Below are 14,570 nucleotides of genomic sequence, written 5' to 3' on the forward strand. Positions count from 1 at the left end.
ACCTGGCAGAGCTACCCCAGGCAGGCTGTGCCAATGTGCTGGGGTGCCTAGATTGTCTATATCCCTCCCTGAATTAATAAAGAGCAGCCGCACCACCAAAAAGGTTTTTCTTGTTGCATAACTTATTCATCGTTACTAAAAAAGTCAGGGAGCAACTCCAGGACATGTAGATCTACTCGGAGCAGGAGAGTCTGTGTGGGGAGTTGTTCATGTTTTACTGATGGCTTTCTGGGTACAAAGGGACCATAGAGAAAGGAAAGGCATGGGGCAGTGGTGTCTCTAGGGATTGCAGATACAGTTACTGTTGCCTCTCTTGGCTGGAGATACATGCCACTGGTTGTGTTATCATGCACTTGGAAACCCCTGTGAGCAAACTTCTGCTCTTTACACTCTGTTTTTCCTCTCTGTTAACGCTGTGGCCCTCCTTTGTCCGAGATGAGCTTACACTGCACTCTGTAGCTGAGGTTACACTGTGGCAGGGAAGCAGTGGACTGATAAGCACTTAAGAGAAGTTCTCTTACTGCATATTTATTATGCATGAAGGGCCCAGAATGCTCTGGAGATGTGCCCTGCTCTGAGACAGAAATGAGGGGAGCAAAAAGGAACTCCATGATGTGATTTTATGTGATTTTCCTTCTAAAGAATGGGGCTTTCTGCTGCAGCAGGCATGTTTCCTGCTTAGATTAGTTGAGTCGATGGTATGAAGTCAGTTTTAGATGAGTGCTGGTGAGCAGGGCTACCTAGAGAGGCAGGATGGCTGAGTGGATCTGGAACCAGAATGGGACTAGCTCTGGTTGACAATTTCCCAGCGGAACGTTTTCCCGTCTGAAAATGCTGATTCGTCAAAATCAAACCAGTGTGGGAATGTGACAATTTTGACAAAATTCAGCTTTGGGAAAACAAATAAAAAATGAAGCATTTTGAGAAGGTTGTTTTGGTCCAATCAGAACAGACCATTTTGATTTTTCATTGTGAAATGACTTTTCAATCTGTAAATTATTTTATTTCAAATTATAATATACAATTTAAGAAGTCAAAATTGAAATGAATCGGTTCGATTTGATCAAAACAAAACATTTGGATTGACCCACGACTCATTTTTTTTAATGTTTTGTTTTGCAGTACTTTTTTACATTCTTTCTTTTTGTTCAACTTTAGCATGACTACAAAGGTCAAAAGAGTGGAATTTCCTGCCAAACAGAAATGCTGGCTGCTGCACAATGCTAATGGGAGCTTGAGAACCCTGGGTTCTGTGTCTGATTGCTACTGACCCACTGGGTGACCTTGGGAAATTTGCGTCCCCATCTCACTAGACTGTAAGCATTTGTGGGCAGAGACTATCTCTCACTGAGCATTTGGCCATCAATGTGGGTGCCAGTGTAACATCAATAATGAAAGGTGTGGGCCTTGCAGCCCTGGAGACTGACATCCTTTATGTTTTCATCGATCAGCTGCAGTCGGGTAGTAGCAGTGCATTCCTCCTCCCTTCCACCTAGCCCATTGTTCCTGGTTTATAGAGCGTCAACTCTGACCTTGAAGGAACTCTTTCAGAAGTGCTAGGTTAGCTCAGTCTTCAGGCCCTTCTAGTCCTGGGGCTCTCTAGCAATCACCAATGAGTGCCTATTATCATGGCAATTTAACATGACATGGACATCTGGGGCCAGATCCTCAGCTGGAGTAAATCAGCATGGCTGCATTGACCTCAGTGAAGCTGTACTGATGTACCCCAGCTAAGGATCTGGACACTGGGAACTGGACTGAGCCCTACCAACTCATTTCACTCAAAACAGGATGGGGTGGATTTTCAGTTGCTTCCCACATGGATTCAACCAATTCAACAAACCTAGGGGTGACTTCCTGGATCGGTGATACCAACAACTTGGCCAAGAAAAAGGACTGGGTACATCTTCTTAAATGTGGCTGTGATGCCCTATGGTTTGAATTGTATCCAGGACACCCAGCTAGCACACAGAAAAATTATTGCAATATCTGCCAGCTGGATGTCCTGAACACAGCTCAAACACAGGGTGTCTAAGTCCCCTGTAAGGCACAGTTGTGCTCGGTATCAGAATTTACCATGCGTTTGAACACAAGAGCATGAGACATGGAAGAACTTGCAACGGTGCAGGAAGTTTATTGGCAACTTACTTGTTTCTACACTATTGCCCAACGCTGTACTGTCCATCTTTGTAGCCAGCCACGATAGTTGTAGCAAAACATAGAATTCCTAACTCACAAGTAGTTGGCTTCCTTCATCAGAAGAGGTCTTGCTCGTTGATGAGCATTTTCCAGCTTCTTTCCTAGCTAAGGGCCCAATCCTCCCGGGGCTGAGGAGCCTTGACTCCCTCTCAAGTTCATAGGAACTAAGGGCACTCAGCAGTTCACAGCAGGAAGTCAGCACCTGGAAGTATTGGGCACCAAGCAGTAAAGCTTCAGCCACATCTCCCATTTGCCAGTGAAACATCTCACCCTGCATGGGTTAGTTACTTGGCCCAGATCATCAGAAGTATTTAGGCATTTAACTCCCATTGAAATCAATGAGCGGTAGGCACGCAATTATCTAGAGGATATGGACCTTCTCAATGTCTTTGCTCTTTGGAATCCTTGAGACCTGGCTCTAGTTAATTCCCATTGCCTTGAAGATTGTTGTTTGGAGTCTCTGTGTTTTCAAGTTTCCTTGTCGCATGCACACTTCCAGCCAGTAATGACGATAACTGTGGTGTATTGAGCCTTTAATTTTAGCCTAGTATGTACCTGTTATACCCATGTGTCCAATCTCTAAGGAGTCTGTGCTCTGCAGAGCCAGGCAGCCATTTTATGGTCAGTTCAGGGTAGAACACCAAGTTACACACAGTCTGGGCTCTCTTCCTTGTTTTGCTGGTGTCTTAGGCCTTGTGTACCCACACAAGTTGTACCGAATTAACTCTAAAGCCGTACAGCCTCCCCTAGTGGTAGAAAGATGCCTATATCAGTCTAGTTTATTCCCGTCTGAGAAGGGGAATGAGCTACTGTAACAATGCGTGCTCTTGGGGGGACACTGGTGAGAATATCAATTCAGGACAAATTGCTTAGAGCAGGGCAGTCACAGCCCAAAGCTGGGTGTCCTTTATTACTAAGGCTCACCGAACCAGCCAAACAGAGAGGACTTCAATTTTACCCGACTGGCTAACCAGAAGTCATACAAGCAATTCCTTTAGATACTGCAGTTTCCCAGTATCACCACCAGCACTGCTCCTTATGGGGATAAATGGTTATGAAAACCAATACCCCAGTAAAAGAAAAAGAGGTTCTTCCGATCCCAAAGGACCAAGTCCCAGACCCAGGTCTATATACAAGTCAGATCTTACCCACAAATCATGCTGTTGCCAATCCTTTAGAAACTAAAATCTAAAGGTTTATTCGTAAAAAGAAAGAAATATAGATGAGAGCCAAAATTGGTTAAATTGAATCAATTACATACAGTAATGGCAAAGTTCTTGGTTCAGGCTTGTAGCAGTGATGGAATAAACTGCAGGTTCAAATCAAGTTTCTGGACTACATCCACAGCTTGGATGGGTTATTCAGTCCTTTCTTCAGAGCTTCAGTTTGTAGCAAAGTTCCTCCAGAGGTAAGAAGCAGGATTGAAGACAAAATGGAGGGGTTTCCAGGGCCCTTTATATCCTCTGCCATGTGGAAGGACCCCTTTGTTCTTACTGTGGAAAATCACAGCAGGAAAATGGAGTTTGGAGTCACATGGGCAAGTCCATGTCCACGCATGACTCAGTTTGCAGGCGGCAGCCATTGCTCACATGCTACATTGAACGTCCCAGGAAGGCTCCTCAGATATGGATTGGAGTCTCCCAAGGTCCATTGTCAGTTAAGTGTTTCTTGATGGGGCCCTACTCAAATAGTCCTTTCTCAAGAAGCTGACGAAATGCTTCACTGATGCTACTTAGAATCAAACACATTGAGATACAAGTACATAGCCAATATTCATAACTTCAAATACAAAAGTGATACATACAGCATAATCATAACCAGCAAATTATAACCTTTTCATGGACACCTTACATGACCTTCTTTGTACAAGATTTGGTGCCACTATAGGACCACGGTTGCAACAATGATCTATACGGTCATAGTTCATGTCAATAATGTCACATCTACACCATATAAGCCTGCTTTATACCAGTGTAACTGCAGCCACACTAGGGGTTGTACTGGTCTAACTATATCAGTAACAAATCATACCCCTACCTGTATCCACTGTGTGTGTAGAGCAGGGGTTATCTACAATAATGGCCATGGAAAAAATGGCCAGTTTGCTCTTTGTGCACAGGGAAACATAACAGTGACAACACTAGTACAGTGTGTGCCACTTCAGCAAATGTTTTCTCATGACCACAACCTTTTTCTACAGCCCGGTGCTGAAGAGCCATTTTTCTTTGTACTGTACGTACGAGCAGCTGTACCAATTAACATAAAATTAACACACAAAGGCCAATTAATCTCTTGATTATACCTGCCATTCACTTATCTGAAGCTATTATGGTAAGATCAGCTTTTGTACCTCTGCTTGCTATGCAAATAACTAAGTTATGATTCCTTTATTACCAAATATACAATTACCTGGAGCTGATACCCATGAAATCTAATGCAGACAGATTACCAGCATGTGGAGCCAAATGGGTTGCATGGTTAAAGGTTGGGCATGTAGGACATGCTGGACTGTGGTGCCCTGTGTCATGCTAGAAAATGGCACTTAGGTCTCCATACAGATCTGGCCACATTCCTCTGGGCTGGATTTGGCCTGTATTTACACCAGTCTCTGCTGAATCACAGAGGCACCTAAGGCAGAAAGACCACTCGGAGTGAAGCTTCAGTGGGGGAAGCTGCCCTACCACCAAAGGGGTTTGGGGATCCAGCCACTGCACCAACCAGCTGGCACAGCATGGGAAGGGACAGAGCCAGGGCCAATGGGGAAATGGATTCATGAGGCACATCCCCTCAGCAGTCTCCTCTGGTTCCCCAGCTCTAAAGTACTGCTGCTCCTCTAGCTGGCAGAGATCCTATGGGAGGTACAAAACCATCCTGCTCTTGGGCCTTAGGGGCCCTCGCTGGTGAAGGGAGGTGTAATAAGGTTTTTTTTGCCTGAATCCTCAATGGTGACTCTTGATGTGTCTACACTGCAATTAGACACCTGTTGTTAGCCTGTGCCATCTGACTTGGGCTTGCGGGGCTTGGGCCAAGGGGCTGTTTAATTGCAGTGTAGACGTTTGGGCTTGGGCTGCTGGCTGTTGCATCAATGTGCTTTGACTCCACTGCATTAAAATATTAATCAAAACAAAACACTCCAACTTCTTGTTTAAATCATTCCCATGAAAAGATTTCAGTGAAACTGCATGTTTTGATGGAAAACTGTTCTGTCAGGTTTTTTTTTCCAACCAGCTCTTAAGTATCATCACCTGGGTCAAACTGGACTGATGGGCCCGGAGTTCTTGCAAATGTGGTTCTCAGGGCCTCCTTGAATGCTATTAGCGGTTGTAAAATGACACCTTCATCTCCAGCCATCCTGTGAAAATTAAGACCTCTACTCTCCAGGTGGCCCTGGGGTCGGGATCACCTATAGTCCCTTAGCTTCAAATCCTGCTTAGTTCAAAAGAAGTTGGGGTGGGGGAAACACCCACAGAAGCCAGACAGTGTATTGATCTATAACTCTTCAAACTATACAGCAGGGAAATAGCTTCATGCCCTGCCTTGGCTGTAGATAAGCTTGATTGCTAAACCTCACTGAGAGGCCAATAGGGCCCCTTAGTCAACTGAATTGCCCGTCTCACAGCTGTTACTCTCAAGAGCTAGTCAAGTAACTCCAAGACATGGTAGGGAAGCTGTGGCACCCAGAGCTTGTCTCCCATTACAGCTAGCGTGCCCAGTGTCCTTCCAGAGCTGAGAGCACAGCTGCTGCCTGGGGCTTGTAGCCCTGTGAGGCATGGTGTAGGGCTTTAGCCTTCAGGAACTGGAGGTACCATTCTGACTATACCTTTGGGGCCTGGCGTGCTCTGCCTTGTGACAGATAAGAGGCTAGGCCCTGCTGCCAGCTCTAGGGGTTGGAGACAGCTTGTAAACCATATTTAATTTGATGGGCCTTGATCTTATTAAAGGCCACTGCAGATAGCCAAAGGCATATTTGGCTGAATAGATTTAACAAGAAATCTCTCTCCAAGGGTGAAGCCACCCTGAGCGAAACCCATGCTCTGCAATGCCTAAACTGCACACTGCTGGGTGCTAGTAACCATTGGCCAAGGGGTGGGCTTGGCTGCACGTTTGAGAAGGGGCTTCTCCTGGCGCTGCTCTTGTGGACCAGAATGCAGTTGCCCTGTCCCAGTAGTACAGAGCTTTCTTCTGCACCTTGGTGCTGCTGACAGGGGAAGGGCCAATACCCAGCATTATGGTCTAATAATCAGTGATGGAGCCAAGCTTTGGCTGTCTCCTGTGCTGCCCATGGGGAGGGTGCGTGCAGGGATAAGAATGTTGCTTTTATTGAACTACATGGCAAGGCTTCTACAGTCTTGCCAGCTTCATCCTGTTAACATGGTATTAATCTCCCCACTGTCTGCCTCTCCCCAGATGATCCCATACTCCCTGCTCTACAGCACAAGCCTGTCCTACAGCCCCACCCCTGCCAGCAACCCAACAATCCTGAGAACCAGTCCAGCTGTGATCCCTATTGAGTGTCACTATCTCAGGTGAGTGCCTGAGATGCTCTGTCCCTATCGCTCACGCCCAGTCCCTGTCCTGGGAGCAGGTTCAGCATCTGAGATTTCCTCCTCTCCAGGAAGGACAATGTGAGCAGCAGAGCCATCAAGCTGACCTGGGTTCCCTTCAGCTCTACCCTGTCTGTGGAGAGGCTGGATTTCTCCTTGCACCTGATGAATGGTAGGTGCAAGTTTACTTAAGAAAAGGAAGCTCTATTCACTTTGATAGCTAGTCCTGCTAGCTGTCCACTTCTGTACCCAGCCTAGCATGGATACACAACCACTTCCACTAGGGATGGACTGCAGCAGCAGCTGCTACACTCTAAATCTCCCAAGATTTGGGTATTTCTGAATGGCAGGACAATGATGTATTTGCAGCAAGTACTTCTCTCCCAAGAAGAGTAATTTCTTTCCCATGGTCTACTAGTGTTTAGGCCCTTCCCTAGCTGATTTACACTGTCTCTTGGACAGTCAGGGCATCATAAAGCACCCAGTACCTTTGAAAATCTTCATGGTTGTTGAGATGAGTTCCTGTCTGCATCCTGTAAAACTTGCCCATACCGGTATTGCCCTGGCCTCTTCTTTTGTCATTCAGTGTTGAACGCATTCTAAGACAATATGCATTTCCTCACCTTTTGGGGGTGAAGCCAGACTTTAAGGCACCTGCTCCCCTACTTGGTGTAAACTTTGCTTGTGCCAATCAGAAACGGACACAAACAGGTTTTGGGCCCCGTCCCCTATGACACTTCTATGATGTAATAGTTGGTACTTTAGGCCTGCCTGCCATGTGCAGGCAGGGAGAGGAGAAAGAAAAACGAATCCTGTGTATCCTATGTACACCCGTAACCGAGCCTGATCACCTCGAAGCCTCTCTCTCAGCTCACGTGTTTCAAACAGAGCTTCTACGTTTGCCGGTCGTTATGCATTGGTTTGTATTTGTAAGTATCAGTTATTACTAAATGCATCTTTGTTTATAAATATTGTTAGTAGATATTTTAGTCATTGTGTGTTTTAAGTTTCATTAACTCTATTAGCTAATCATATGCTCCTCCCTTACCCCTTGTAATCATCCCCAATAAAACTTTAAATTGATTAATTTTAGTGTGTGTGTGTGTGTGTCTGCAGTTTGCATCGTAACCCATACTCTCCTTGCATCCCTTATCAATATAGTCTGTTGCCATGTGCAGCCTGGTAAATAACAGGCCTGCATTTTCTTTCGCCCCTGCGAGTCTGTGGCAATCTACATGGCTTCACGAACAGGATGCAAGGAGGTTGGGCCATGCCCGTGGCACGCTGCAGACCGCGCAGATGATGAAACTGAACAGTTCCAACATTTGCAGTTTCACCTTTTTACTAGCCAAAATTCGACTAATCCAAAAATAGAATGGATTTGTTCCCTTGGCTCGGGCAAAACTCTAAAAGGCTATACTGTACCATTAACCCTGGCAGATACGGGATGCCTCCTCCGGTGCCACCCGAGCTTTAGGTGTCAGCCAGCCAATTGTTCTCTACAGCCTCAGTGCACGGAGACTGTGGAGAACCTCGGTGCTGCAGATCCCTCTCAGCTTTGGAGAGAATGTAGCCGCATTGTTAGAAAATCCGGAGGTACCGATTCCAAATTGATTCCCCCACCTCGGGTAATGCCTGCTGATCCGGCACACAAATTATTATGTCAGATGATAAAAGAATTAGATTTAATTAAGAAAACCAAAAAATTGAGACCCGATGAATATAAATCTGAGGATGTTTCCATCGTCCTGTTTAGCATGATATGCAAGGCCCTTGATCTGTGCTCTGTCCTCCATGGGGGCACAATGTTTGCAGCTAAACAGGCAGCCCCAGGCTCACCGAAAGATGCTAATGAGGAGAAGACAGAAAAGGTAGAGCCCATCACTTTCCCCCTCCCCCCAAGTCCCTCTCAGAAAATTTTGCCACCCCCATATGAAGCTCCTAAAACTCCTCTGTATCCAGCTCTGCCAACAGCTCCAGAATTTACTGAATCTGAAACTGTAGCAGAAGCTTTGCCTATTGCGATAACTAAAACTAAAATAGATGCACAAACAGGCAACACCACGCAGGTTACTGAACTGCGAACTCGTACTAAGGCCGAACTTAAAGAGTTTTTAAAGGAAATGCAATGAAAAACCGATGAGGCCCCTATGGTTTGGGTCAGACGGCTAGCCTTAGAACACGGAGCCGAATTGGTGGACCGTGAGGAGGCTGGTATCTTAGCTAAAACGGCCAATTGGGCACGAGGCTTCCTGGGTCATGCTTTATTAAATAATCGCATTTGGCCACTTACCACCCCGGCAGCTGCCATTTTAGCAATGCAAGGCAGTTTTAAAGGATTGTATATCCCCCCCAGGAGCCCTAGTTACTCCACACGATTTAATATGGGCAATCGCAGGAGCTTCCATAGCCCGGTGGGATCCAGTACAAAATCCACTTAATTTAACTGTTCAACAGCAATTGGTGGCCAAACCCTTTATACATGTTACTGATCCCACCCAAATTCCTGTCTCAGCAGAGGCAGTTGATTTAGCATTAGAAGCTGCCCCTGGAGCTGACACCGGTGCCATGCTGCACTTGCATGCAGCTGTTCGCAGATCCATCTTAATGTTATTTGAAGTAGTTAGTAAAATTAAGTTGTCACGGCAGCCCCCGCCTGTTGTCCTCCCAGTTGAGTCGCCACCAAAAGACCCTCCAAAGAGTCAGTTTAATCCCCAAAAACATCCTGAGCGAACTAAAGCTGAACAGGCACGATTTGGCTTCCTTCTTAACAAAGGAATCCCCAAAGAAGCCCTGCGTAAAATGTCAGGCCAAGAGCAGCAAAATATAGCCGAACAGCTAGGCTGGAAAAATTGGGAGGACTATGTTAGGTCAAAAAACGAATAGGGGCCGGATGCTGCCTGGCCCAAATTAAAGACCCCACCGATGAACGCCCATACGCCACCCTGTTAGTTAACGGTAACACTCCCACCTCCTTTTTATTAGACACTGGAGCTCAAGTTAGCATTATTGAGCCCAACGTTCCCCACTGTCCTACTGGTTCCTTTATGTTTGTTCAAGGCCTCAATGCAGTACAAGAAAAACCCGTGGTTTGGGTTAAAATTGCCCACGGAAAATACGTAAGAAAAATAAAAGCCTTGTTAGGATAAAAAAATCTGCTAGGTGTCTCAGATATTAAAAAATTTAAACTGCATAATCAAATTCTGCAAGCCCTCCCTATAACTGTAGGCGATCACTCCCCCTATACCCCCGAAGTAGTTAACTCCAAGCCATGGAAATTTTCCCCTATCCCCACAAAATCCGAAGGGCTTCCCCTTATTGAAGCCTTGCTCACTCAGCTTCTAAAAGAGAAAAAGATAGAAAGGGTTACTGCATCCACCTTTCTGTCCACGGGTTGGGGTATTCCCAAGCCCGGCGATCCCTCTAAATATCACCTTGTCATTGATTATAGACAAGCTAACAGCCGTGTAAAGCCTATCGCATTTTCCAGCTCTGTCACCATTCCAGAAATACAGCGGCAACTAAGCGATGCAAGTAATCAGTGGGCATGTACTCTTGATTTAAAAGATATGTTTTACCAAATCGCAGTCCAGGACACACAAGGAATCTTAAATTTTGCTTTTAAGGGCGTCCAATATAAATGGAAAGTCTGCCCACAGGGGTTCTGTAATTCACCTGCACTTGCATCGTCCCATCTCAATATCACATTACAAAAGGTAAAACCCCTACAGGATGTGTCTGTGTTAGCCTATGTAGATGACATTGTCATTTGTGGGCCCAATCCACAAGCAGTTCAAAGTACCACCCAAATGGTAATAGATGCATTAGAAGCAGATGGGTGGCAAATTAACAAAACAAAGAGCCACCTGCAGGCCAGCCAGCAATTCTCATTCTTGGGACTCCATTTCACTCCCACCACTCACACACAAGCCCCAGCCAGCGTATTAGACCCTTGGACAGAAGCCCCTCCAAAAAATAAACGAGAGCTTCAGCAGCTACTAGGTCTCCTTAATTATCACTGCCAATATATTCCGGCGCAATTAATTTCTAACCTAGAAATCCTACAAAGCTCTCTCTCTTCTAAACGCTCCCGAGAAGTGTGGAATGCATCAGCACAAAAAAGCTTAGAGAAGCTAGCTGGCTGGTTCGCCTCTAACCCCCCCCTCGCCCGTTTTAATTCCCAAGAACCCCTCAACATTGATTTGTTTATCACAAAACACCATGTAGGGTTCACTGTATTGCAACATGGTAATGCCATTTACAATTGGGCCCATCGCCTATCTGGACCCCAGTATAACTATGGTCTAGTGGGAAAAATGCTACTGGCTGCGTCCAGTGCTTGTCACTGGTCCCAAGTCCCTATCCCAGGTACCCTGTCTGGACCACGTGTCCATTTAATCCCGTGGCTTACAAGTACCCCTCCACCTGAGTTTCATGGCACTACTCGCACCTGGCAGCTTCTATGTTTCCAGGTTGAGGTAGCTTGGCAGGCATGGACCCTAACTCCCAGCGATAACATCTTAGCCCCCCCATCTCACCAGCCGTTATGCATTGAAGTAAAATATGATCCCTGGGTTGTGTCTGACCGGGGCACCTCACCATCCCCTAGGGCGGGAGTTCATTGTTCCACATGTAATCACTTTAATGTGCAGTTACTGCCCCCCTCCTGCTCCGCACAAGAATGCGAAGTGCAGGGCGTTCTTTTAGCTGCCCAGCATGTTGCTAATGCCCACTCTGCCAACAAGCAAGTTGTTTTAGGTATCGATTCTCAATTTTGTTTAGACATTTTAATTGAGCAAGCTTCTCCCTCAGCTTTTGTTAAAATGTGGGACCAATTTTTTACCCTAATTTGTAAATTCTCTCACCCTTGGTTTGTTACGCACTGTCCCTCTCATCGACCAGACTCTAACCCCCTGCATTCCAGTCTTGATCAAAGAATGAGAGAGGTCTCCCAAGTTCATATGGCAAATCCCGCCCCACAGGCCGACCCGCTGTTGCGCTGGCTCCATGAAGAATGGGGACATTTACCACCCACGAAATTGTACGGCCTGTTATCTGGCTTTTCTAACCAAAAGCCTGACGTTAGCCGCAGTCAGTGCGAGCTCATTGTTCAGTCCTGCTTGCAGTGTATGCAGGTAAAAACTATGAATTGTCCCCGATATGAGCGCTCTGCATACGCTGCAGAACACTTTGCCCCAGGTAGTACGTGGCAAATTGACTTAATAGGACCCCTGCCAGGTGCTCGTCGTTTTCCAAAAGCCTTAGTTACTGTCGATCTGGGGTCTCGACAAACTTTTTGTGTCCCTCTTACTAAAACCAATGCTGCTTCTGTCGCTGTGGCTCTTAAGCAAACAGCAGCTGCCTGGGGCACTCCCACTGAAGTCCAAGCAGATGGGGGACCACCCTTTACCAGCAAAAACATTGAACAGCTCATTTTTGGATGGGGGGCTTCCCTTCATATCCACACTAAATATCATCCTCAAAGCAATGGTGTGGTGGAGCGAAAAATCGCAGTCCTTAAGACTATGTTGCGAACAGCAAACCCCAACCCTGATTTTAAAAACTGGAGCTCATTTTTACCCCAGGTACTTATCGCACTCAACAAAAGTTACTCTCGCTGGCCTCACATTTCACCTACACCTAAGCCGCCTTGGTCCCCCGTGTTTAACACTGGACAACTGGTTTGGCTTACAGAACCCCAAGCCTCTGGCCATCGAGAACCCATAAAAGCCACCATTCTCCAGGCCGGCAAGTACCCTAACACCTACTTAGTGGCTACAAGTACCCCCGGTAACAAGCTAGTTCATCATAACTGGCTCAGCAAATGTCGTTCTTAATAAACTAACTAATGCCCCTAAGCAGGGCTCGTATTATTCTGTTTTACAGGTTATACTGCTCTCCCTCACAACATCTTTGCCCACGGAGCCCTTAGGAGAGGGTGGACTACAAACTTGGTTCGCCGCCTACTGGGTGCAGGAGGTCAGCGGAAACCAGTCCCTGTCAGCGCTGAGTCCAGAAGATTGTCTTGTTTGCTCCACTCAGTTCTCACCTAAATATCCATTACCCTTTCAATTTGTACCAATAGTTTATAATTTTTCTTCATTTAATATATCTAGTGTAGATTGTTCTTCCCCCTATGTGCAGTGGGCTGCTTCTAGTGTTTGGAATAATTGTTCTTCACAATTTAATTCTTATGTGTTTCCAGTTCTTAATGCTTCAGGTCGAAGTGAGCATAGCTTTCCTTTAATTGAGAGTATTAGAGTTCCAGCATCTCATTGTTGGGTTTTTGTTGGTAATAGTTTACTTGGGTTGGTACTTATTCTAATTGTTCTATGTGGAGTTTCTCTTATGCTAATACCTCCCTAACTAAACCCACTCTTAATTCTACCTACCCCCTCCCATTAATTGTTCTTATCGTCTTAATTATAATATTTTTTTTGGAACCTTCTATACCTCCATAACACATACGTATCTGTTTCATGCCCAGCATATGCATCATGCTGAGGCTGCATGTATCAATCGTGCATCCAGCTTTTATTCTGTAACCAATAATGGGTGGAGCCATACCGCAGTCCAGGTGTCAGGAATACAGACATTAACCTAGAACAATTGCACCGTTTAAGGGCAATTGGTGAAGCATTAGCCTTAGATTGATAAGAGTTAGTAAGGAAGTAGGATATGCATGCTGGGCCCCAGGTGAATTTTGCTGTTTTTCTCTCTTTGTCCCTTTGTTTAATTCCCGCTCTTTTATCTGTATAAATAAGACTGTTTGGGTCTTGCATGGCCACTCACATTATCTGGGTGTTATTGGCGGAGCGCTGCGCTAATAAAAACAGAGTGGTCTGACAAATTGTGAGTCTTGATTCTAACTTTGACAATTTGGAGGTTCCACCGAGATGGCAACCGTCTTCACTGGGGCTGTGTGATTCCTGACCCTTTTGTGGGACGACCGTGGCAGCCGGCACCTGGGCATTTGGCCCAAGCGGTCCTCCTTCTGAACGGAAGGGTGCACGACCACAGTGAAGTCTACGCCATCGAACCTGTTGGTTCCCACTCTGTTCTGGTAGGGATCCCAGGATCTGGCATCAGGAATCTGGTCAGGTAATTATTTCTGTGTTTTGTCTGGACTGAGGACTGTCCTGTCTCTGTGTCTATCCGTCTTCTCTGTGGAGTGTTTGAGTCTGGGTGCTGTCTCCGTCCGGGGATTGGCCGACCAAGGAGTTCCTGTCCCCGCGGTCTGAGTGAGTGAAATCTGCACAATCACAGCCGCACCGCAGCTTGGGTAAAGCCCCTGGTGTGAAAGCAAGGGCAATTGAGGCAGTAGCCTGTGGGCTCCTTTTGTGTGTTGCACCGGGCATTGCTCTGACGAACCCGAATTTCCTTCTTGTGTGATTGGTGTGTAAAGTCCTCCTGTATGGGTAACCAGACGTCTAAGTCGGGACAGTTCCCTAAAGGAACCCCGCCCCTTTTTTTGCATTTTAGGAAGGGTCCGGACTCCTGTAAATTTCTGGAAAAATGGTCTAGGCTAACTCAGGGAGATCCCAAAACTCAGTGGCCACTGTTAGGATCTTGGGACAAGGACCGAGTAGACGTCTTAAAAGACAAACTCGGCCAATCTAAAACTAAATTGGCAAAAGGAGAGGTTGACTGTTTCATGCAATGGTGGGAAGAGGCAAATCGTAGATGGACAGAATCGAAACTCGCCTCTCTCAAAGATTCAAATGATAAATTAAAAGCTTTATTGGAAACCTCCTCTCCCACCATTAGACCGAGCGCTCCCCTTTATCCAGTTCTCCAAGCAGATCCCCCTTCATACTCCTGTCTCCG

The 14,570-nt window shown here is 46.1% G+C and overlaps 1 protein-coding gene across 1 annotated transcript; it reads left to right on the forward strand.

Moving 5' to 3' along the window:
• The first annotated feature begins 5,912 nt into the window (after window positions 1-5,912).
• LOC120372841 (zona pellucida sperm-binding protein 3-like) lies at window positions 5,913-12,853 on the forward strand. Its single transcript, XM_039490267.1, has 4 exons — window positions 5,913-6,001; window positions 6,607-6,725; window positions 6,815-6,915; window positions 12,630-12,853. Exons 2-4 carry the CDS (start codon window positions 6,607-6,609, stop codon window positions 12,794-12,796), a joined length of 387 nt encoding a protein of 128 aa, XP_039346201.1. The 5' UTR covers window positions 5,913-6,001; the 3' UTR covers window positions 12,797-12,853.
• The last annotated feature ends 1,717 nt before the right edge of the window (window positions 12,854-14,570 follow it).

Source organism: Mauremys reevesii, linkage group 10, assembly GCF_016161935.1.
Source record: "Mauremys reevesii isolate NIE-2019 linkage group 10, ASM1616193v1, whole genome shotgun sequence".
In the NCBI taxonomy this organism is placed as follows: Eukaryota; Metazoa; Chordata; order Testudines; family Geoemydidae; genus Mauremys; species Mauremys reevesii.

What these genes read in the sequence shown, in the direction of transcription:
- LOC120372841 (XM_039490267.1), top strand. Translation starts at nt 6,607, where the DNA reads ATGATCCCATACTCCCTGCTCTACAGCACAAGCCTGTCCTACAGCCCC. An exon ending in ATTGAGTGTCACTATCTCAG is followed by an intron (nt 6,726 to 6,814) that starts GTGAGTGCCTGA and finishes CCTCCTCTCCAG; the next exon opens with GAAGGACAATGTGAGCAGCA. An exon ending in CTCCTTGCACCTGATGAATG is followed by an intron (nt 6,916 to 12,629) that starts GTAGGTGCAAGT and finishes TCTGTTTTACAG; the next exon opens with GTTATACTGCTCTCCCTCAC.